The sequence below is a fragment of the Pyxicephalus adspersus genome, chromosome 3 (genome assembly GCF_032062135.1).
Source record: "Pyxicephalus adspersus chromosome 3, UCB_Pads_2.0, whole genome shotgun sequence".
NCBI lineage: Eukaryota > Metazoa > Chordata > Amphibia > Anura > Pyxicephalidae > Pyxicephalus > Pyxicephalus adspersus.
Genome location: NC_092860.1, coordinates 43,587,996 through 43,613,571, shown reverse-complemented (window position 1 = coordinate 43,613,571; position 25,576 = coordinate 43,587,996). Strand labels below are relative to the sequence as shown.

Genomic DNA, 25,576 nt, shown 5'->3' with positions numbered 1-25,576 from the left:
CGGTCGTCCGGACGATGGACGACACCGACTGTACACACGGAAGATTTTCGCCCGATAATTGGCCGATGCCGATTATCGGGCGATAAAAATCTGCCCTGTGTACGTAGCTTAAGGTCATCCCAGCCCAGCCAATCGAAGATTACAATTAGGAAGAGAAGCAGGAAGGAGATGGGAGCGCCCTGCGACAGAACGGGGACAGGTGAGTATAGCCGGGTATAGAACTGCTTTAAATAAACATACAAATTTCCTCACACCCATCACACAGAAATGAAACCCACTAAAATTAAAAAGGATAAAAAAATTTCAGCTGAATGTACAAACGAAGAGTTCACTTTTTCATCACAATCCATGTATCCCTTTGCCTGCCTAAACTATAAATTTTTCTCAGTGATAAATCAACTTTAACAGAAAAAAATCTTTATATACACGCTAATATTTCCCATTTATTGAATCCTTCTGTAATATGTTAAAGTGGAGAAATTCATTTTAGAAGTATAAACAATAAATATAATAAATTTGGGCAGCAGAGAGGTAAAAGTGCATTTTAGGCAGTTGGGCTGATTTGAACTTGGCACAGACTTCCTTTACTTTCTTTAAATATTGCAATAAATGCAAATAATGCAAAGTGTAAGCAGGAAAAATAAATAAGGGATTCAAGATCAGCTAAGAGAAACCAAGGGAGTGGCACCCACATAACCGGACTGACTGGTTTCATGTGAGCTTCTTGTAAGAGAACAGTAACACTTCCATTCACCTTTAAGGCCATTCTATCCAATCAGTTAGTAATAGCTTTTTAGAGTCTGATTATTATATTTTGCATTTACCAAAAGCTTATAAAGTTGTTTCCTGTTTGCTGTTTATAATATTCAAGGTGAACTATTATAGCTCCCTTTGGTGTTATTTTTACATCTTTTAATAAAATATGATTTGTGTCCTAACATGTTCCATTAACATAAAAATAACTACAAAATGATATATTAGATATTGAGCCAATCCTCTAAGACTGCAATAAATGTCTGGTTTAAAAACTAGAGCATATGCAGCTAAGACAGTGTACAGTGCTTCTGCATGTCCATAGAATCATTTGCTCCTAATACTGCTACATCATCCTCAGTAAAATAGAAGCTATGCCTATATCAGTGAACCGTATATATATAAATAATATATATAAAGAATATATTGTGGTAGTTTTCGCCTGCATGTACAATGTTAAAGCAAAAGACAACCAGACAATTAATTTTGCTTTGCTTCAAAATAAACTTGTTGGAGCCCTAAAAGACTGGACTAAAGGACTACCAGAAACCACGATTCCCCAAATCTTGGGACATTGGCCCTGATTTATTAAAGCTCTCCTAGCCTGGAAAGAATAAACTTTCATCAGTAAATCTGGGTGATCCAGCAAACCTAAAATGAATTGATTTGTTAGGTAATTTGCTAATTTTAGCAAATGTTGACACTTCTGAGTTAGGAGCTCTTCTTTTCTTTTTCTCCTTCTGTATGATCCTACTGACTAATCATTTTGACCCGTGAACTTACTAGTGAATAGGGAAAATGTTCAGCAGATTTAGGTTGGGCTCTTGACACAATCATGAAGTTAAAATTGGTAAATAGTAAAACATTCCACAGTGTAAATTTATATATCACAACCTACTAAAATTTTGAGCAACCAGAATGCTGGATAAGAATTCTAAGGGTGCTTTAGCAGTTTACTATCATTAACCACTAGATGAAATAGGGATTTCTGTGAAAATGCTTATTGTCTAGCTGTTATGGTGTCACTTTTTATTCAAATCTTTAACTTTTTACCTAGAACCTATTGTGTGATACTTCCCCCACCTCCTAGATTGTAAGCTCTTCGTGGTAGGGTCCCCTCCTCCTGTGTCACTGTCTATATCTGTCTGTCATTTGCAACCCTTATTTAATGTACAGCGCTGCGTAATATGTTGGAGCTATATAAATCCTGCTTAATAATAATATTAATATTAGTAGAACAAGTATTAAGTATAAAGATAAAGTCTTATGACTTTACCTATCTGTATCCTTGTAACAGTATTTGTATGCAAGTTACCCTTGCAGTGGAGCCCCTTGTGCTCTGCAAAAGTTGAATGTTTTGAATGTTTTAGACTTCCTTCTCTTCATTAGATTGGTCACCTAAGGGTTCTCCTTCTAGCTGCGTGTTTGGTTGTAGCTGTACAACATCATCAAATGAGGACATGGAGGGACCACACACATCCCCAGAAGGCTGAAGAGCAGAGGATATAAAATGCTCTGATGGGGGGTGGGTGAATTTATAGGTAAACCATCTTTGCTTCATTCCCTAAACCAGGGGTCGGCAAACTTTTTGGATTACTAGGCCATTTCAGGAGGTCACGAAGGTACACTAGGCCAGAAGAAACAAGGTGTCCAAAGAAAGGTTTTTCCAACTGTGACTGCAAGCGAGCAGCTTCAGTCTTCCGCTCATCCGCGGTGTAGTCTTTGTACATGTGCACGTCCTTGGAATCGAAATGTCCCTTAAGATTGGACCGCCCAAAAGTGCTGTTGGTGTCATTGCACACTAAACACGGGGCTTTGTTGCCGTGTTGGATGAAGAATAATTTGTCAGTCCATTTGGGTTTAAAGACACGACGTTCGAGGTCAACCTTCCTGGGACTGGTAGCTGCACATTGCTTCTGCTCTTTAGGCGTAGTATTAGTAACTCGATGATATCGATGATATCGTGGGAACTCGCGATAGCGCGACAATTCAATTAGGCCGGATCCAACAATAAATAACTAGGGGGGCATTAGGCCAGACTGAAATACTGGCTGGGCCGTATTCGGCTTAAAGGCTGGAGTTTGCCTACCTCTGCCCTAGACAAGGTTTTACCTTTTACAGTCCACAGGGGCCCTGCTGCAAGGATAACATTTCTCACAGCCTGGAATTTAGTTAAAAATGTCAGAAAAAAATTATACCTTTGCAGGTGGAAATCCCCTGATCCCTATGCGATCCTAGTCCAGCAATGGACAATCACGTTCTGAAAACTGCAGACAGCAGTTTCCAATTCCAATTCCAATGGGCCATAATGCTGCATCCCACACCTCCCAAAAGAGCTGTGTAAAATAAGGCATTGTGCTTATTATGCTCATTAAAGCCTTAAAGTCTAAAGCCACTAAAGTCATCCCTCCTTACCATGGGCATTTGTGATGAGGGGTAAGAGGGGCATCCCTGAATTTTTGCTGACATAATGATCAAGTGTCCGGAGTCAGGAGAGACCCCAGCACTCAGCCCAATCAGAACAGGGTAGTAGCACTGCAGGGGCCAGCTCAAAAGAGGTGGGAGTTGGGGGAGGAGTCAGATTAAAAGGGGAGGGGTCCGGGCCAAGAGACCACTTGATTTGCACATCTGACCCACCCCTGCCCATGGAATCTGAAGCCTGGAGAGAGTCAGGCTGTCTGCTGGAAGTGCCAGTGGGGAGGAAAGAGCTGAGCAGAGATACTTGACAAATTTAGGAGACAAAGATGGTCACCATTATTATCTGGCTGACTGTCACGGAGTGCTGGAGATAAGCTTGCTGGTTGGATCCTGGAGTAGAATAGATAGAGGAGCAGGACAAATTCTTATTCTGGAGCAGTACAGACAGGTCACTCAGGTATGTAGTTCTGTACTACACCCTGCTTTGTGGTTGCTTTGTATGCCTTTCCCGGGCTTACTGCTGGTAGTAGCAGTGCTGGTCTTCTACCCGGGGATAGCAATGCTGAGTGGGGTGCTGAGAGTTTATTACTGGAGCCTGGCTATGTGGTGGTCATTGCTGGTGGTCTGGTGCCTGGGGGTGATTGTTTGGGGCCAATGTCTGGTGGTTACTTCTGGAGCTGAAGACTTCTTCTTCAGGAGTTTGTCTGTTGGGGGTATCTTCTTTCTGTTCCCTTGACCCTGAGGTTACTGCTGGGGTCTGCTGCCCGGGCCCCGGGGGTATTTCTGGGGCCTTATATCTGGGTGTTACGTGCTGACATCGGGCCTTGTTCTACAGGAGCCTGGCTGGCTAAGTTTCCACTTTTTTTTCTTACTCATATTTTTCTCTCTTTTGATATTTCAGCTTCTCATTAAAAAGAACTTTGGTTTCAAAATTCCCTTACTTTATTCCTCTTTTCCTACAAAATTGCATTCTTTTATATTCTTTTCTTATGTCTCCCCACACAAGGATGACCCAGGATTTCCTTGGATGTGTGATACCATCCCCGGAGACATCAGGCTGGTCTGGCTGCAGGTAGTGGGCCTGGTACATAAAGGGGGAACCGGGTGGAAGATTCGTGGCTCTCCTATCCATGATGGTCGCATATAATAGAAAGCCACTCAGAAGGGCAACCGTACAAGAGGACAATGCTGGAATGCTGAACTGATAAGTGTGTAACAAAGGACTAAGGCTAGGTACACACGTGCAATAATTATCGCATGAAAACGAATGATCAATGATTATTCCCGATTATTTTGAACGATCGTATTGTGCACAGTTCTGTACATACTGTAACCAACAATTGTTTAAAAATAATCCACCAATAATGTACACAGTAGATACGAATGTTCAAACGATTCAGGAAGTGACGTGTACAGGAGAAAGTGTATCACAGAACAATCCACGATCACTGAACAACCGTACACACAATAGATTACAAACGATTGTCGCCCAATCAGATCCCATGGAACGGTCGTTCGTTTCTAGTAAGATTTCTTGTTTGTGGGCGTCGTTGACAAATCGTTATGCACTTTTTTTGTTAACAATTATCGAACAATCGTTCGTTTCCAACAACAATTATTGCACGCGTGTACGCAGCCTAACAGCCAGAAAACCAGGATTTCCATGGAGAGGTCAGTATAGGAAACTTGCATACTTCTCTGTGTTATTGTGAGAGTGAAATGGGATAGCTGGGACATTGAGCACATTTAGCCAAGCATACGGCCAATGTAGACATAAATGCAATAATTAGGAGGAGGGTGACATCCCCCCTGCTCTGCCCCTTGCTTGCTGCAGACTTGTATTACATAAACAGGGAGAAGTTTGTGTGACGTCACGCCAGGATCTCCCCAGCCCCGGGTGTACGTGCAATGTCCCACCAGTAGGAGGCAATGGAGAGGTGGTCACCGGGGCTAAGCCCGGAAGTATTCTCCGGTCGCTAGTGAAGATCATGGCGCCGCCCGTCCGGATCACGGCTGCAGCGTCGGCTCAGAGAAGTTTTGTCATGTTGTAGCAGCTCTTGTGGAGTCTTTCGGGCGTCCTGGTTGGTGTCAGAACATTTCGTTCTAGCGATCTCCCCTCCGCCCACAAGGTAAGACTGCCAAAAAAAAAGGTGCGCGCTGGTCTTGAACTTGGGGCCGCAGAGAAGGAGCGGTGCTCGGGTGTCAGGCTATGCATTGCGGGGCTCATACTGCTACTCCGGGGGGTACAACAGCCTGTGCTCACCTCCAACTTCTCATGGTGCAACAAGTGACACCTGTGTGTTGTCTGCAGGTATGACTGGCATTGTGTTGTCACAGCATGGAGGAGCCCTACCCATAGTACTGTGTACATTGTGTACTGATCAGGTTACACTGCCTGCACCACAACGTGTACACATCGCCTGTACCCACGTCGCCTGTACCCACATCACCTGTACCCACATCACCTGTACCCACGTCTCATGTACCCACATCACCTGTACCCACAACACCCATTACACTGCATGCCACACGTACCCACGTCACAAGAATCATTACACTGCATGCCACATGTACCCACGTCATGTGTACCCAATCATTACACTGCATGCCACATGTATCCATGTCTCATGTACCCACATCACAACACTCATTACACTGCATGCCACATGTACCCACGTCACAAGAATCATTACACTGCATGCCACATGTACCCACGTCATCTGTACCCAATCATTACACTGCATGCCACATGTATCCACGTCGCATGTACCCACGTCACAACACTCATTACACTGCATGCCACATGTACCCACACCACTACACTGCATGCCACATGTACCCACATCGCATGTACCCACGTCACAAGAATCATTACACTGCATGCCACATGTACCCACATCACAACACTTATTACACTGCATGCCACATGTACCCACATCACAGCACTTATTACACTGCATGCCACATCTACCCACATCACAACACTCATTGCACTGCATGCCACATGTACCCACATCACAACACTCATTACACTGCATGCCACATGTACCCACATCACAACACTTAACTTTAGGGGCAACATAGGCAGTGTTAGTGACCAGTCATTTGCTCTCTGCCTCCCTTTTTTTGGGAACAGCTTGCAGAATTCAGTTCCTCTTTAAAGCAGAACTAAACTTGATTAAGAAACAATTGCGATCAGGCAAGTTCAGTATTGCAGCAGGGACACCCCAAAGGCTATGAATAGCAGTCGGGCTGATAGTCATGCTTAAAGTTAGAAGAATAGTAGGTGCCAGACTATACTTCTCAGCATTACAGCAGAAGCCATGTGTCTACATGAGGAGGTGGGACTTGTAGTCACTGGAAATCAGTGGTATACAGGTATAGATCCTTATTAATACTATTAATAATAAACAGCGCTGTACATGAAATAGGGGTTGCAAATGACAGACAAATACAGACAGTGACACAGGAGGAGAGGACCCTGCCCTGCAGAGCTTACAATCTAGGAGATCCTTACATTTGTTAATTGGAAACTAAAAGTCCTAGGAGGTCTTAAATAAAGAGGTCTGTAAAGTCTTGTTCCAAAAGGTAACAGTTTTAATTTACATTAAAATACAACCAATACGATTACATTAAAAATTTGACTAGTTGAATGTTGGCTTTACTTGGACTTTAAAGGAAAGCTTTGGTAGGGCAAAATAGGGAGTTCACTATTGCTAAAATCCTTTAGAATGCAACTTGGTTTTAATGTTGATCTTGTGATTAAAATATGTTGGCTCACTGACCTAGAATAAACTAGTAGCAAATAAAAAGGAAGGCCTTGGTCAGTGATTCAGAAAATATGGAAGTTATTGGATCAAGGGGATAGCCAGACAATTGGTGTTTTGTGGAAGGAGGATCCAGCAATAACAGCCTCCTAGACTTCCTATTAACTGTATGCTGTCTGCAGTGATGGATAAAATACCAGGAATCTGCAAAGAAACAATCACATACAGTTACAAACACAGCTGGGTGCTGGTACCAGTAACCCGTATAGAATGTCTGCTAACAGGCACTCTGAGAATTGAATTTACAAAGCAAATTGATGCATCTAATAGGGTTTGAAAGATGGCCGATATTCTTTGCACCAAGTGCGGTGACAAGGTAAAAAAAGAAATTATGTTCCCGATTCAGGAAAATATGACATGCACAATATGACATGATATGGGTCACTGTTTAGCTGCAGTCACAGTTAATATTAGAGTAGATGTTAGATTCAATAAAAACAAAATATCTGATGAAAATCTATTTAAAACTAGGGCACCCTTGATTAACATTTGGTTGTCATATCACACATGATATGATTGAGCAGGTTTCTCTACCACAGTACCATGGGACCCTAGGGTTCCTCCAAAGATTGCTAGAGGTTCCTAGAGCAATGAGCAAATTGTGACTCAAATTGGTTAAAGTGACACCTATGACATGTAAGAAAGACATTCTTCACACTGGCCAGCAATGTCCCCACTGATCACTACACTAATGTACTGTTGTAATGTTCCATATGTTTCAGCATCTGATTGATGATGAATGTTACACTAAAATAAAAGTAGATAAACAATCAATACCAGGGACTTGTCAGTAGTTTACCTTACCTGCCTTTCATTGACAAGAGAAATGCTGAATGCCAAAAAAGTGCAGCTTTTGCTAAAATTCATGACTGGGTCCCCATACTGCTTCTTCAAATATACAAAAGGATTCATTACAGAGGCTTTCCCTGCATGATTTATATGATTTATTGTCATTATTTTATCATACAGAACATAAACACTCATTACATATCATAAAAATGTATTCATAGGCCAGTTCACAAAAACTATTAACCCGATTATTATTTCTTTAAAAAGCCAGTTTCTGGTTGGAGTTAAATGTGAGCTTCTCTGAGGTGTGTATTGGGAGCAGACAAGGTAGCATTCGAGGTGTCTTTCAATAGGTAAGATCTATTCCATGGGAAAATCTTCTGGTTACACACCTATGTTTGTGAATTAAACATGCAAGTTACTAAGTGGACCCTAAAGATACATAACATACATAGCTACGTAACAGAAAAATAGTATGGCCTATTGAGTTTTCTTTTTCCTTTATCTCTGCACTATAAAGCAAAAATGCAATATAGTAGAGCTAACCAGTCCTCAGGTGCAATGGCTGCATTAGTTTCTTTTTTTCTTCACCCGGTGATCCTGCATGTAATGCATTTTCTTCATGGGGTGGTGATCACTGACTGACTCTTTTAAAGGAACAATATTGCCACTCTGGGACAAGACTGCAAAACACGTCACCTTCATAATGGGGGCTGTAGATGTTTTATAATTGCGGGAGTGAACTGAACACAAATCGGCCCTGAATTTTCCTGTTGCTGAGTGTTGTATGTCTAAAGGCAATTGTTGCTTGGTAGGAGATCAAAAAATGGTATGGGCAGTCATTATTAATGATCTGCATGGCTGCCAAGAATTAGGAGGTTATTATGCAAACACTGGTCACTTCAGAAGAATAATGTCCCCATACAAATTTAAACTAATGCAAGAGGTTGCATGGATACCTAACGCTTTACATGGCCTCTCCAACTACGGCAAACCGTCATGGAGCTTGCTCCACCAAAACCTTTGCTATGCTGTCTTTGTCACTTCAGGCTAAGTGACCACTTCAAAAACACAGCCTGCCCAAGGCTACACTATAGAAATCAATGGGGGTCACCCAATAAATTTCCATCAAAAGCGTCTGAACGCTTGTTTATTTTAAACAATCACAGCAATGGCTACTTTATAGGCGTCAATGGATGCGATTATCAACCAGCCATTGGAGCACCTGAACACTTGTTCATTTTAAATAATTCTAGCAGTGGCAGCTTGTAAGTTGTCAGGAGCTGCCTGGGAAATCCCTGAAACCCATCCATGTAACCTTAGCTTAGGGTGTGTGTTCCTGAATTATCCAATGGTTCCAACTTGTGTGACAGAAATTCAATCAGGATCAAAGTTGTTCTAAAGGCCAATGGTAACCGTATTCCTTGTTATTCATTGATTTTTATTACATTTGAGGTGCGTTAGCACTGTATACTCAGTCCCTCTGTAAAGTAAAATGTGTGCATTGGGTATCACAGAAAATGTGGAGCAAAATGTTTTATACATAGCAACTAATCAGATCCTAGTCATGAGATTTCCTGTAATTTCTGCTGTTTGCTTTTACATATTCTGTGTACGGGCTGTGAATCAGCTGTTTGTCACCTGAGGTTCCTGGATGGTGAAATGAGTCACCTGAGAAATACCGAGGGGAAAAAACATGGCAGGGAAAAGTAAAGCAATGACTCTTATTAAGCCTCAGAACTGTTTCTAGCTCTCCAGCCCTTGACTTATGCATGGCGAATGGAATGAAGTGTTGGAATGGGTCATGATTTTCAGCTCTTCGTTGTACATTTTTGCATTCATTTATAGATTTTTTTAAATTTTTTTTTTTTTTTAACTATGTAGCTAGAGCGCGGTGGACAAACCTTTTTAGTCAGGAGCCACAATTTAAAAAAAAAGTTTGCCAGAGGGGCTGGGTGGATGGTAGAGTGGGCGGGCTTATGCCATCATGATGCTCCTGAACGTGACGTCATGATGGCATAAACCTGCCCACTCTCCCATCGCAGACCTGAGCTTGCGATGAGAGAGTGGGTGGCCTGTGTCATTGCACACAATCTGCCCACTCTCCCATTGCAGGCTTAGATCCGGGGACGTGTTCAGCGGCTCTGGCTGGTGCTCCCCCCCAGGGGGGTCCTTTTCCTGACCTTGCTCTGGGTGGCACCGGAGCCAGAGCCGCGGAACAACCAAAGGCCCGCAAAAACATCCCCATTGGACCATATACGGCCCGTGGTCCGTAGTTTGCCCATGCTTGAGCTAGAGGGACAATACTCACAACTGAAGTCATGAGGCTTCATAATGTTTATTGATCCACCTAATTCAACAATATTCTGGTTTATTGTATTATAGATATTTGGAAATTTTAGTGTACAGTTAGTTCCTGAGTACAGGAGATCCGACAAACAGAGGACTCCGACAAAAGAATGGGCCTCCCTGCCCAGTGCAGGACAGATGCTTGATGGGGGGAGAAGGTGGTTTGCATGACTTGCAGAAGAAATCTTTTGCTGTTCTGCAACCTCTTGTAACTCTTTAATGACCAAGACAATCTCTCAAAGCGCAGCTTGCTCCAGAAGATAATGAATGTCTAGGCTCCATAATGTTTTTTTTTTTTTTACTTTGTCACATGTTTGTGATTAACCCACAGTGAGGATTTTATACAGTAATTGACACCACATCGCCTAATAATATGTTGAGACAAACATCTGTCCTAATTGCATTTATTAAATAATGTACATGTTCCGACTTACATACAAATTCAACTTAAGAACAAACCTACAGTCCCTATCTCGTATGTAACCCAGGGACTACCTATATCTATATTTCAGTCTATTAGTTTTGAATAGAGTAGGAAAGGAATAGAACTCCTGTGCTCAGCTTTGATTGGCTTGCTTGTGTGGTGAAAGGTTATTCTCAGTACAGGTAATCAGGTGCTAATCTCTCTAACAATAAAACAGGCATAAATACAAATGATTATGTAGGAGGATTGGTAGCACTCTTATCATGAATTTGTTTTTGTTTTTTTTTTTTGTCAGTTTCTCTGCTGTAGATTTTCCCTTGCTTTCTGTCTGATAAAAGGGAATTCTCTCTATCAGAGCTCTGGTATCATTATATCTAGAACTAAAATGAAAAGGGTTTGCATTTAGACGCTATAAATTCAACCTAAGACATGGCAGTGTGAGATTATCCAAGATACTGTATACCTTTATTGGCTGTTTATGAGGTTTGGGAATTGGTAATATCATTATTGTGCTCACTGTTCTTGGGTGAGAGAAGGCAGTACCTGGGGAGCCACAATGCATATTTATTAAACCTGATAATGTACTATATTGCAGTTTACCAGTCTTGAGATTGAGTGCGTTTTGCAATTACTGTAAATACCTGATTTGTCTTGATACCAGCCTTCTGGCAGCAGTTTGAATAAATCAGGGGGCAAGGGGCCACGTGCATTGCCAAACTGCAGTAAAAGAAAAGTCAGGTGACTAGCCTAGTTTTGCTATTGACAAGACTGGATGGAAAGAAATCCAGTGTCCTCCCCAGCCTCTTTTAGCTGGGTGCACCACCCAACACATTTCAGTAACCACTCGGGTGTTTTTGGGGGTTACCGAACAGTTGAATTACAATACAGGGGTTACCACCTGCCTAAAATTTCTTCCCACCCAGCTTAAAACAATTTTTGGGTTGAGCACTGAAAACTTTTAGCAGGTTAAGCAATCCCTTTATATTCATTTTATTTGTACATTTAGCTGCTTGAAGTTTAAATAATGTTTTTAAGCCAAGTCGCTCAGCATATCCTTCAGGGCAGAAGTGAGGTGCTATTGTGTTTGTTCATATATCCTTAAATGAAGTATATTAGTGCAGACACTTGGTCAGCACAAACCATGATGGATATATGTTTATTTGTTGGAGCAAACTGTATACAAAAATAAATGGTTAAGTATAGCTCAGAAATAAACCATTTTATGGTCCTAGCCTGTATGAGCTGTGTGCTAACATCTTGATTGTTATCTAGGAGTTTGTAACTATTGATAACATATAAGAAAAGTGAAGTGTTTGTCAGCCATAAATGCTATTGCACACAATTCAGAAAAGGTCAGTAGGCCACTGACATTTAGGACTAGTTCTTCCACCCGCTGTGCACTAACATGTGTCAGTATGTACTTGCTTTATAACACAATATTGTGTCATTATGCATGTATCTAGCTATGATACCTGTTTATATGGCTTATAGGTTTTCTATTAGCAGTTATAAACCGGCACCTACGGAAGCAACTTTAATTGTACCGCAGTTTTGTAACTGTCATTGATAATTTGTTCTTTTGGAAATGTTTGCTTTACTAGAGGTGTTTGTAACTTGGGATATTGTTCTAGTTCTACAACCTTTTGCAAGTTACTTAGTGTACTAACATATCAAAACTTTAATGATAAAACTTAAAAAATGTTAATCTCACAAACACCCAAAGGCAGTATAGTGTTGTGTTGAGCCATGCCTGATTAAAGTTCCTGTGGTCTGCAGGATCCTGCATCCAGTCAGGTAGAGTCCCTCTCTCGAAACGCATTGGCTGCCAATAAACATCCATCGTTCCTTGGCCTGGAAGTGTTTTAATCCTGCCATTTTGCTGGGGACTGAACATGGTGACTTCAGTCTTTTGGATACTGTAAACGAAACAGATTGAATGCATAATCTTGGCGGCCATGGGATCTTGAAAATCTCATCCTGCATGGCTTAACACAACGCTTGACTGGCTTTTTGTGGGAGTTTTATATTTTTACATTTTATTTATAATGTTTCAATATATTATTACCCTAGTTGGTGTGCTTTCTGTGTGTTTTTTCTATTGTAGAAGTTTAGAAATCCCAAATTCCTTTGGAGTTGTTGCCATTACATAAGGACATCCAATTCCTTCCTTTTACTTTACTTGTGGTCACCAATTCCAAACTAAAGATCGATAAACTTTTGTTTCATATTGTTAGACACACGTCTCATGGTCTCTACTCTTGTCGTGTGTTTCACGTTTTGGAATGGTGATTTGTGAGCGAACCTTACTAATGACTGCTTAATTAGATCTTTAGAGAGCACCTGTACTTTTTTTATCTAGACAGAAGTATGTGACCAATGCAGGAAATTGTTAGGCAAAGGTAAATCACTCATGTATAGTTAATGTTTAATAAATCCAAGGTACTGTTGTTATCTTTTAAATTATTATAAATGTGCAAATTTTTCTATATAACATGGTATTGGTCTAGTGATTTAAATTCTTTTTCTATCAGCTGTCTGACCATGCTGATAACCTTTATTGGGAGCACCTGTGTTATGTAAATTAAGAGAGTGTTATGTTAAGAGAAATGTAAATTACAGGACACAATGTTTGATACTGATATCTGTAAAACGATATGTATAATCTTTATCAATTCAGATCTTTAAATAGCCAGCAACTGCCACACCATAATATGTACACATGCTCAAAAAATGTTGATGGAAGTGATTAGTGATTTTTTTAATGGTGATATTAGTGATTATATAGATTCAAGCGGCAGTAAAATGAACACTGTTCTGTTCTATGGAGAGAGGAGGGTAGGTCGAGGCACCACATATCTTCCTTCACATTAGGAATGTGTTAGTGGAGACTGCTATACAAACACTAAATTGTCTCCGGTAATGAAAATGGAGCATGGGTACTCGGCTTTACTCACTCGGAGTTACAGTCAAACATATTAATGGCAATTAAGGAGGCAAGTATAGATCCTACGTAGGTATGCCTGTCATATAGCTTAAACTTTTTTTTCCCAACAAAAACTGTAACTACTTATAAAATAATAGTTTGAGTCTTTCTGATAACTTGTAGCATTTTTGTCCTATTTCATAATCACAGGTGGTAGCTAATATGTTTACCCAGTTGTCCATTATCAGTTGTGTTCTATTGCTTGTGTGGCTTCTGCTAGTATCTGCTATACCTGGTGGAAATTTAGTTTTGCTTGTTGTCATATTAAAAATGATTTCACTTTGAATGCCAATGTAATATATCAATTTATTTCTGTTTGCTAATGCTAGATGTAAAAAATAACACATCAGAGTCAATTACTTTATATAAATGTACTTAGTTTGTTTAAAAATATTTTTTTATTAAAATGTTTGGATTGATACTAAACTGACCTCTATATTTTTCCGTTGTAGGGGACTGGCTGCAGACATGATGGAAGATAATGGTCCTAGGGTTGCAGATTACTTTGTAGTGGCAGGACTGACAGAAAACTCCAAACTCCTGGACCATGACCTTGGACGTGTGGAAACCAAAGCAGTTGGTCCTAAATCGCCAATTACCGATATTGTTGTTATAAATAGGACAGTTGGTGAGGCAGTGCCAGAGGGATATACATGCATTGAGCTCACACCAAGTGGTCTTCCTGCAAATCTCAACCATGGCAGTCTGAAGAGCCCAGAACTGTTTGTTTGTTACAAACGGGAGAAGGGGAAATTACCGCTCATAGATGTTGGGTAAACTCTTCTATTTAATTTAAAAAATGTTTAAAGTTGTAAAACTGCAATTTCTAATAATCTAAAAGTTCATCATTGAATGTTTTTTAATAATTGAAGTTAATTTAAGACATCCCAGTTTAGAAATTCCTTTACTTTACCAACTTTAAAAGTATCCTTTCTGTTGCACGTCTGCAGTACATTTTCATCACCACACTGATAGCATGTGTTGTATTATGCTATACTGCTAAAATGCTGCAAGTGTTACATTTTAATAATTTTTAATGTTCAGTGCAGCAATACCTTAATGTACAAAAATTGGGACCTTAACTGTAGTGAATGGTTTAAATGAAGCCGTATTTAGAAACAGATCCAACCCAAAGGCCATGGCTCCTGTATCTCTCACGCCCCGCATATATTCCTTATTTATGTTCTGATACATTCTCTGTGGGAATGTATAGAGAAAACCAAACTTGTATAGGAACACTTTACCTTCATCAAGGTGGATCAGATAACTTCTATCTCCAGATCACCAGTTCTTGGAAAATAAAAATGTCCCCCCCCCCATCCCTCTTTATGTTTAAACATAAAATATTAGGAATCTTCAAATGATATCTAGGGCTGGTTGTTAATGTCTTTTGATGGTTTCTTTATATGTTTACACTGATGTGGTTATGGAGCCTTTTATTGGAATAGACAAAGGTAATTGGTGCCTAACAACTGAAATTAGTGTTGATGTACACGTTAATGTTCAGTCATATTCTCTGCTTTATGTCTAGATAGGCTTCATTAAATAGGGCAAAGTTTTCATCTTTCTACATGGTTTCTGCCATGTATAGTCACAAAAAAGGAAATACTTTTTACCTCCACAGTGACCATGTTAGCAAAACAAGCCATTACTGTGAAAGGGCGGAAATGCAACCACTGCTTCAGGTGACATAACGGTATGCTCATAGCACATAAACGGTTACCATCAATATCCTACTAATGATATACTATATTAACATGGTAGGTAATGTGCTTTCAGTTGCTCAGCACCATAGGTATACAAACCTTTACCGTCTTCTAAGGTATTTACCCAATGAGTGTTTTAAATACCAGTAACTACAATGTTTGAATAAAAGGCATGTGGAGTAATACTGTGTGCTGACAACCAGCAACATGACAGCCCTAAAGCATGGTTAGGATTCCAATGAAATACCTCCAGCATACTTGGGAGATCACCTAAGAGGCCCTAATGCTGTGACTCACCTAATGCTAAGTTTAGTTTCTAGGTTGGCATGAAGGTCAATCTTTGCTGGCCTCTGGAAATACTGCCTTTATCTTATCATTATTGACCATGCCAGTACTTATATTAGTTCCAATTAAGTTGGTGTAGTCTCTACCACTTTTCTGTCTTTATTTTTCTTTGTTTTTAACGTGGGCAGTTACATGAGATCTGTATAATTTTATTGGTTTTATTTTATTTCTTATGCACATTATCGGAACATTTTTTTCTTCACTTTTCAATTTCTTATGGATTACAAGTTACTGACAGAACAAGAATAAAACAAGGTTCGTCCACCGGCATAGAAAAAACAAAATGCAAATCGGAGCTTTGACCCTATACACAATCTTCTGATGCTGTTAGAGGAGGCCTAAACTAGGAAAATATGTAGGCTACCAATACTGGCTTCCTTCTGAAAACCTTGACATATGTTCCCTCTCACTCTGGCTGGGTAATTCCCAGAATTATTTCTGCTTGCTGAACCTTGTGCATGGTCAGACCCATTATTCTGCTGTCTTTTGAACATTTGCATTTTCTTTTTTTATCTTCTAAGTATTATTTTTGCTCTGAATCTCTAATGGAAGTGTGAATCGGGCCTATTTGGAATAAAAACAAAATCTCAATATGCAACCAATATTAACATATTGTGTTGTGACCCCCACCCCCATTTGTTGTTCCTTTCCATTGGTTCTCCTTGTTGTAATTTGTTGTTTCCCTCCGTTGAATGTACTTTATCCATACTTCATAACATAAGCCCAGGTAATATTATAACTAGAAGTAGTCCAGTTCAACTGGACTTGTTGAATTCTGTAATGTTAGGCATAAATATTTTACCACTTCATAAATCACTATTCCAAGTGGCCCACTTTGTTCAAGTTACAGTGGTTAGTCTTCCTTGAAATCTGATTGAGTTTTTTTTTTAACAATTTAAAAACTTCCAGGTAAGAAATGCCTTCTGATCTATTCAATAATTACACTGGGGTTTCTTTCCTTCTTATTTTATTTGTTTGACATAAAAAGCTCACCTTAATTATAAATAAAGATTAACATAAAGTCATTATTTGCTCTTCTGGAAAACCAGTTTCCCCAGGAAAGAGATTCAGTGTTTCATATATTTTAGGTTGTGCTGAGATTTTCACAGTCCACACTTGAGAATTTTATAAAACATTCTATTTTCTTGCAGCACCACCTCCCTTTTATTTATTTGTTAAAATACAAATATATGCTTACCTTCATTTTCCTTACTATCTATATCAGTTCTCTTGAAGCATTTTTCCACTGGATATTTGTGGTCTAGGAGCCACTGGACTGCTTTAAAATATCTACAGTCCATTTGCTTGTTTAATGTTACCCTTTATCGAACCATTTATTTTCTCACATACCTGCCTATTATTTTTTAATAATATGGTTCTTTATTTGCATGTTTCTTGAATTTATCAAAACTTATAAAATTATTTGCTTTGGTGGTCCATAAATACAGTTCATTGATTAAGTGTTGCCAATGATTGATGCTATCAATGCAGTTTAGTTTACTTTCCCTTTAAATCTTGGTGTATAAAAGATGAGGGGGAAAGAAAAACTCCGGAAAGACTGGAATCTCTTTTATTTTTAATGTTTTTGAGGTTTGGTTTTCTTTTAGCTTGATGTATCTGTTTAGGCATTTAATATAAAATGTAATCATTTTATTTTCTGTTCTATTGTTTTTTTTTTATTTTAGTTCGGCCTGATAACATTCCCTTTGCATTGGGGAAATTCTGCATTCTTCCATACAGATGTAATAAAGAAAGATTAGTCATGATTTTTTTACCCTGTGCTTTCTAGTTCACTTTTATCTGGCTGTGAAATTTACTGAGGGGGAGGTATACTACAAGCCAAATTTCCGTAAAAACCTAGCCAAATATTTCCACTAGCAATGTCTTTCTCTTGTGTAATAAAATAGGGAATTATGGCGTGCTTGAATTTGTGAACAATGCGCTCTATGCTCTGGATTGTCTGTTCTCTGAGTTCTCAGACTGTCTGTGTTTATGTATTTCCTAACAAATGTACTTTGGTATAAAAGGTTAGAGAGCAACTGCAAGCAACAAGTTAACAACATCGAACACCTAATTATATGCAACAAATGTCTTTATGCGGGAGTACACAAGTGGAGGTGTAATATGGTGTGTAAATAAGATGTAATGGTCAATGGAGGAAATGTTTGTAACACTGATACATCTAAACATCATATACAAAAATCTTTAGACTGAAGCTGAACCTACATAATTATATTTTTTTGCATTAGATCTATAATAGAGGAATCCTAATATAACTCACCCACTGTATAAAAGCTCAGGAAGGTGCTGACAGCTAGATGATTTTATACATTAGAGTAGACTTGTAAAATCAGGGCAATTCCATCATACTATATAAAACCACAGGCCAGTCAGAATATGTTCTGTCATTTTAGTAGTGCTGTGAGTTTTATTAGACATAATACATGGTCTAGTAATAGAATACAAATAGCTACATGATTAATACATCTCCTGTCTCAAAACTCTGAACACCTCTGACTTTGTTCTTCAGAATTTGTGTAGTACAAAATGCAGCGCTCTTATTCTATATTTCCCATTTGACCTGTCTAACAATTCCCAATTTTCCTACTTTAGTATTATTTCTGTCTGCACTTTTTATTTGGACTGTGGTTTGTTTTTAGCTCTTCCTTCCATTCCAGTTTTTTAGGCTTTATATGAATCACAGATAGAAGATATATAAATATATATTATCTCTTGCTAAATAAATGCAGAGGAGCTTGAGCATTAAATAATGAATGCACAAAATACATTTATGCTAAACCAGAAATAGTAAAGCACATAGGGGAAAAAATTATAGGTTTAAGGGAAAGTTTTTTTTTTTTTTAACCACTGTCTGAGTTGTTTAAAGACTTTTATGTTGAGAATATGTCAGTGTTGTGTTTTGTTTTTTTACCAGGTCCCAATAATTAAAAAAGTCAAAACAAAGCATTGCTTCCTGTGGAACAAACAGACAGGCCTTTTCTGCATGCTGTAATGTTTGCAAAGGAAGCCTTTGCTTTGTATTTTAGAGAGAAGCTTCCTCTGCCAAACGTGAGCTGTGATATGCTTTCTTTAAATAGCACAGTTCTATATTTCTTGCCTACAAATGGTTCTACCTGTGCACAGTACCTAATTGTGCAAGCTATCCTTTCGTCTAGTTTGGCCAGTTTAATTGTTGGGGTAGCCATACACACCCTTTATAAATAGCCAAGTAGTTTTTGAGTAGTGTTAAACTTCACATTAGTGTGATTGAGTGAGAGGTTTCATTAAGATTGTTCTACTTGTTTCTGTGGAGAAAAAGGACCTAAAATGTTAGTGTGCTAGAACCCATCAACCAAGGCAGATATTTGACTGTTTGAATCATCATGCTTACCAACCAAGTGGTTCTTGAATAGTGTTAAACTTGACCCTATGGTGATTATGCCCATTTCCATTCAAAATACTACCATTCCTCCGGTGCTAGAACCCATCAGCCAGAGCGGATATTTGACAGCAGGTCATAATGTTTCTGCAATGCTTTAGAGGTTGGGCATCTAAATTGAAATATTGAGAAAAGACTGTGTTTTTTTTGTGGCAAAATTCAAACAAGTGTATTGAACATACTATAAGGTATGCAATCATAAACAATACAAATAATCAGTGACAATATCAGTAGTGGGTAATATATGAATCAATAAAACAAATCTAGTATTTAGGCATACCCTAAAGGTAGCCTTTTTAGAGGGCTTACCTCTTGTGCCTAGACATAAAGTTGTCTGACTGGGTACACAGATGGTATAATTTTAATAGATCTTTATCCCGACGTGTTTCGCTAACGGGCTTCCTCAGGGAATGTATAGAGAGCATCGGAGCCACTGTATAACAACAACATATGGGAATAGATACTGGTACATACTAGTATCTATTCTCATATGTTGCTGTTATACAGTTGTTTGACTTTTGCCACAAAAAAAAATTTTTTTCTCATTTCAATTTTTCTGCTTTAATTGGAGTTGGCAGACCTCCATTACAATCATAAAGGGCCACTTACTCCCTCTCTTGTTCTATAGGTTGGGCATCTACCTGTCTAAAAACTCCCCTATTTTTAGCTAAGCTATATATTGTGCTATAAGATTATTAGTAAATATAAAGGAGATTGCTCAATCAGAATTTAATCTGTATGGTCAGATTTAGGGTTAGTTTTGGGTCCATCGCTTTAATGATTTTACCAAAAAGAGTATGGGTCCCCTAGGGAACCTAAAGGAAAATTCTATTGTGCACTAGTGAGTACCAACTTTTATTAATTTGAAAAGGAAATAAATCACCATACTCTGAGCCTAGGCAGCTTTTCTTGTTAGGGAGCAGCAGGAGATGACCAGTGCTGCTTTCTAATAAACAAGAAAAGTTGCTGCATCCAGTAGTATGCCGATTCATTTTCCTTTGGAACCGGTTTCTAATTCTCTGAAATGAAATGAGCTGGACCAGCACCTAGGGATTTTGCTATAGTGAGCCACCCACTTTGTGTGCTTTACATTTATACTTTTTATGTGGAAGTTCTGTTATTATGTTTGCCATATTTTTTTCACACAATACCGTTCTTACTAAAAGTTTTCATGAACATCTACATTTTTGTTCAGCTTTTCTTTTTATTGGTTTGTTAGTTGTAATGTGCATGTTTACTGAACAAAAGACTGCAAAGAAGGAGCAAATGTTGGCATTCACAGAAATGTTCTTTAATAAATTACAAAAATGAACACCATAATAAATCCTGTATATTAAAGCCCTCCAAAGGCCAAATAAAGGTAATAAAAATATACACCCATTCCTGATATATATGCAAAGCACATAAAAGCAACTCTAAATACCTTTCCAAATCCATCAGATCATTATAGATATTAAAATGCTCAACCTTAAAGTACATGAGAAGGTTCAAAGTCTGTCAGTTTTTTTTAAACATATATAATGTAACAACTCTGAGATGTGATAAGCTTCTTTATAGCACCAGAGTAAAATATTTCTATAACCCAGCTTTATAATGACAGGGTGCATTCATATCCACTAATGACAAGCACCAGGATTGGCCTTTGGAGGGCTTTATAATGCTAAACACTGCAAAAGCAAGATGCCATGAACAATAAATCAGTACAGAGAGCAGGTTATGTCTTATTTCTAATAAGACTAATAATCTTTTTTGTGCACATCATCAAACTGTTCTGGTGGTAATATGTTGCACATATATATTGAGGGCTGAACATATTTGGACCGTTTAACATGTGCTGATTTATCAGAGTTCTGGCCAGTTTACTGATTGAATAGAAACAATACTGTAGTGTCCAATACAAAAAAATGGATAGATCTAAAAAAATTGCAGTATTGTAGATTATATGTTGTGAATAGTATGGCAGCACTCAACAGTATCTAAATATAGTACCTGCTCAATGCTTAAAGAGGAACCAAACTCAAAAGTCCCCACAAATAAAAAAATCTACTTACCTTTAATCCCGCAGCGCAATCGATGCTCTTCCGTCGGGCTGGCGCTCAGGCGCAGCCATCTTCTCTTCTTCTTCCTACGTCACCCGACCCAGGCGCGATATTGGGTGATGGGAAAAAATCTTGCCAACCTCATTGTGCATGCATGAGATTGGCAATTTTTTTCCCTTTTCACAAAAGGTTCCTTGCCCGAGATGCTTGGGCATGGGCAGAAGGAGCACCCAAGAGCCTCCTGGGATGCGTGATGTAGGTATCCCAGGAGGCTTTACACTCCCATATATTCTCGGTCGCCTAAGCAATCAAAAATTAGGGTGCGGTGTTGCACCTAGGTAAAAATTCTTTGTTTTTTTGTTTTTTTTTCTTTTTATACATAAAAGGTTTGTCTACCTTGTTATGAGAAGTGAAAATTCTGAGTTTAGGTATGCTTTAATTATTTATTTGTAATTCTTTGATAACAGTCTTAATTTTAGGGCTCTCCACCATGCTTGTTTGTATTAGACACATTTTATAGTGTTGTCTCTCCTTACAAAGCTTCATGCCAATTAAAGAAAGGCAGCAGCAATTTTGCTGTTTTTCTGAGCTCTGTTAATGCCTCATCTTCATTAAAACGGATGAATATAAGCCTTTGTTGATCTCACCTTTCCATTCTCCCTGTCATACGCCTCCTGATCTTGAGTAATTAGTGTGCACCTGCTGTGCGCAGACCCTTCGACCTAAGTTTCCTGGAAACCCAGCATTGGCCACAGACAAAAATTGGGATCCTGCCAAGTCATCTAGCCTATTGGTGAGGTTTTAGTAGCACCTGACCCTGGAGACAACTGTACTGGATTATTTCACGATTAGCTATGGGGACTTCTGCAAATGGCCAGTGTGAATGATCTCATTTGTCTGTATTTCTCTGAGATGTGGATTTTATTTCTCAAGTATGCTAAGCTGTACCTAGGCGCTACTCGGATTTTCTATTAGGATAATTTAGCAGGTAGCATTAAACATTGAATAGCTAAAGCTTTTGGTCATATTGCAATGAGGATTTAACAACTTTTTCTTATTTATTTGCTTAAATTTTACCAATATAATATTGAAATATATGCTAATTAATCCTACCCATCTTTGGATCCTAGGAGATGTTCATTGTCTTCTTTTAGGCAAGTCAAAAACAGCTGGAAACAATGCTCAAATATCAAACATTACATGGGATTTTTTAAATTTTATTATTAATATTATTATAATTAAACAGTATTTTTTTTATAGTGCCGACATAGTCCACAGCGATGTACATTAAATAGGAGAGGACCCTACTTGAAGAGCTTACAATCTAAGAGGGTATAAAGCAGTATACAATAGGAGCGGGGATATGGCTTGGTGGGTGGGTGGTGAGGGTTTTAGGAGACAGAAGAAGATGGGTAGGCAAGTGTGAAAAGATGGGTAGGTTTTGAGTGCTCTTTTAAATGAGCAGAAAGTAGGAGCAAGCCGAATAGGACGAGGAAGACCATTCCAGAAAGTCGGGCAGCTCTAGAAAAGTCTTGGAGCAGTGTGTGTGATGAGGTTATGAGTGAGGAAGTCATTAGTAAGTCATTGGAGGATTGGGGAGAGCGGCTGGGGGAGTATTTTCCTATCAGGTCAGAAATGTAAGTGGGACAAGAACTGTGGAGGGGTTTGAAGGCAAAGTACAGGAGCTTGAATTTGATTCTAAGGTGAAATAGAAGTCAATGAAGAGAACTACAAAGAGAGGCAGCAGAAGAGGAGCGCTAGGAAGGAAGTTTGTTTTTGCTCATACTGCTGTTGTTATTTAAGCAAATTAGAAGAAGTATTGTAAAATGTTTTGTCAATGTGTGGACCTAAGAGAAGAACTCCATGAAAGGTTTTTATTTTCGTCTGTCTTGATTTCTGTCTGCTAAAACATTGGAACATGAGGGAACATCTCTCTAACAGAGTCCAATGTGGCAATAAATCCAGTATTTTATTTAAATTTTTCCCCACAAATAATGACATTTACTTTAAAAGGGTGAATAGAAACCAGCCTTCCCAAACATAGAAAGCACTTCTCCACCTGGCAGGTATGTTAGATACCTACTAGTTATATAAAACATCAGATAACGTTATCTGAAACAAACACCAGTATTTTACCCTACAGGATCTTATCAAGTTTAAGTTCAAAGTAAGAGTTTATTTGTACTTTAATGATGACATCCAGCTGAACACAAAAACCACAATCATTATGTGGCTCTGAGGGACACTCATTCACCACCAATGACAAGCTAAACACCCCAAAGCAGTTTCTAATGACAGAGTGTGGTCCCTGCAAAGCTAATTGTCCTCTAATATGTAATTGTACAGCACACAGCAAATTGTTCTAAGTGTCTGGATTAGGTAAGCTAATTTTAGTGCAAATCCTTTTCTACTAAAATTAAAGTTTTTAGGACTTTTAGATTTTTGCAAAAGCGATTGGCTCTTTGAAAGCTGTACAGCAGTTTAGTGGTGCAGTCCATAGCTTTTAGAAGCTCAGCCAGCTTAGCATTAATCTCTTCGTCATTAATATGATGTACTTCATTTTCAAGTAAAACTGTTCTTAGGCTTCTTGTATGAGCTAGATATATTTCTACATATGTAAATGCATCTACGTTATGTGTCCATACAGTAGTTAGTGCCCAACTCTATATTCATGCAACTAGGTGAATGCAAAGTGAATATGGCTTCATCAAGAAAAACACAAATATAATTTTGTTATTTCTGTGTAAAATTGGTTTCATATAGACACATTGGGCCTGATTTATTAAAGCTCTCCAAGGCTGGAGAGAATACACTTTCATCAGTGAAGCTGGGAGATCAAGCAAACCTGGAATGGATTTCTTCAAAATCATTTGCTATTTGCTGGCAAATGTGTTTAATCCTGGACCAAATCCATTCCAGATTTGCTGGATCACCCAGCTTCATTGATGAAAGTGTATTCTCTCCAGCCTTGGAGAGCTTTAATAAATCAGGCCCATTGACACAATTTGCCTTCTTCTATGTAATTTATGATGTACCTAATTCAATATAAAACCTCCAATATGTTTTTGGGTATATATTGTAGAACTGACCAATTTTAACTAAAATCTGCAAGTGGTTCTCTTTCACATGTACGTGTAGTAATTCTTAGGAAGAAGTGTGGTTTACTGGACCACATATATCACACTTTATTATCAAGAACAAGTGAGCAAAGTTTGATGTATGTTTTTGACCAGGGTAATATTTGAACATACTACTTTTTAAAGAGGATTGCAAAGAAAAGCCTTCATAAGCCAGTACAACAAAAAATGACTTATATCGTGATCACCTACACAAATGTTACTAAGCCATGGAATATGTTTTATGGAACTAATGATTCCTTTAATTCTATATTCACTTGTCCATGTCTGTTATATTTCATATGTGGGAAATAATCCCTGGTTTATACAAACGTTATCCTTAATTTTTTTTTTCTTTTTACAGAGCGCTATATGAGGGCAAGGAGCGGCTAATGTCTGGCTGTGAAACCATCCAAGCAACTCCATACGGACGCTGTGCTAATGTAAATAATAGCTCAACTACTTCATCAAGAATATTTATCACCTATCGCCGAGCACTCCCAGACCGTACCCAGAACTCACTTGCAGTCACGGACATCTGTGTGATCATCACCAACAAAGGGGAGATCCCACCTCACACTTTCTGTAAGGTGGACAAAAACCTCAACTGTGGCATGGTAAGAAGGAACAAGGAAACCTGTTTCTGGTTTTAATGCTTAATGCAATTTTAGGGCCACCTTCCATCACTTGCTGTCATCTCAACACATCACAATAATCATAAAAATTTGCAGCAGTTTTTTCCTGCTTCCTGAACAAGGAGAACCATATATTTTTGAGCATACATAGTAGAGACCCATGTGGCATGTGTAGTAGCAAAATGTGGTGGCATGACCAAGTTTAAATAGGTGTCTTTAGAAAGAATGACATGTAGATATTACTGGTCACAGGCAGATATTAACAACATGAAAATATCAATGGCATGCAGATGGGAATAAAAGATGGATTCCAGTAATAAACAGATTTCCCTGTATCAGGTATGCTAGTAACAGGCCAGTATCCCAGTGACATGCAAACTTCCCTTTAAAATTTTCAAGTAACTGGTACCCCAGTGATGGGCAGTTTCTCCCCCAAAAAAGTACTTCAATGATAGGCAGATTCCCCAGTAATAGGAGCCATATTGACAGATTTTAGTGACGGCCAGATAATAGAAAGTGACACATATACGTTTACTTCCTGTTCTGTGTCCCCCTGCTATGTCTACAGGAAGTATGGTGAATCTCCCAGTGCACAGTAAAAATCTTGCAGATATTCTTCTTTTTATGCAAGACATTTATAGAATAATTAAAATAAAAGGAATGTTAAACAGACTTATGTTTCCTAAAATGTATTATTAAAAATTGATTCTGATTGCTAAATATTACTGCAGTTGGTGAGTTTTTTTATTAAGT

At 38.6% G+C, this 25,576-nt stretch overlaps 1 protein-coding gene across 2 annotated transcripts in view; it reads left to right on the top strand.

The window, feature by feature from the left end:
• The first annotated feature begins 5,116 nt into the window (after positions 1–5,116).
• The window catches only part of DENND4C (DENN domain containing 4C), a 58,647-nt gene continuing 38,187 nt past the window's right edge, over positions 5,117–25,576 (top strand). Inside the window, exons 1-3 of one of the 2 annotated variants that reach the window (XM_072404393.1) lie at positions 5,117–5,300; positions 13,996–14,316; positions 24,553–24,805. In XM_072404393.1, coding sequence (XP_072260494.1) covers positions 14,012–14,316; positions 24,553–24,805 — 558 coding nt within the window. In that variant the 5' untranslated portion in view covers positions 5,117–5,300; positions 13,996–14,011. The remainder of the gene's footprint in view (positions 5,301–13,995; positions 14,317–24,552; positions 24,806–25,576) is intronic. The other variant, XM_072404392.1, reaches the window with a different exon arrangement.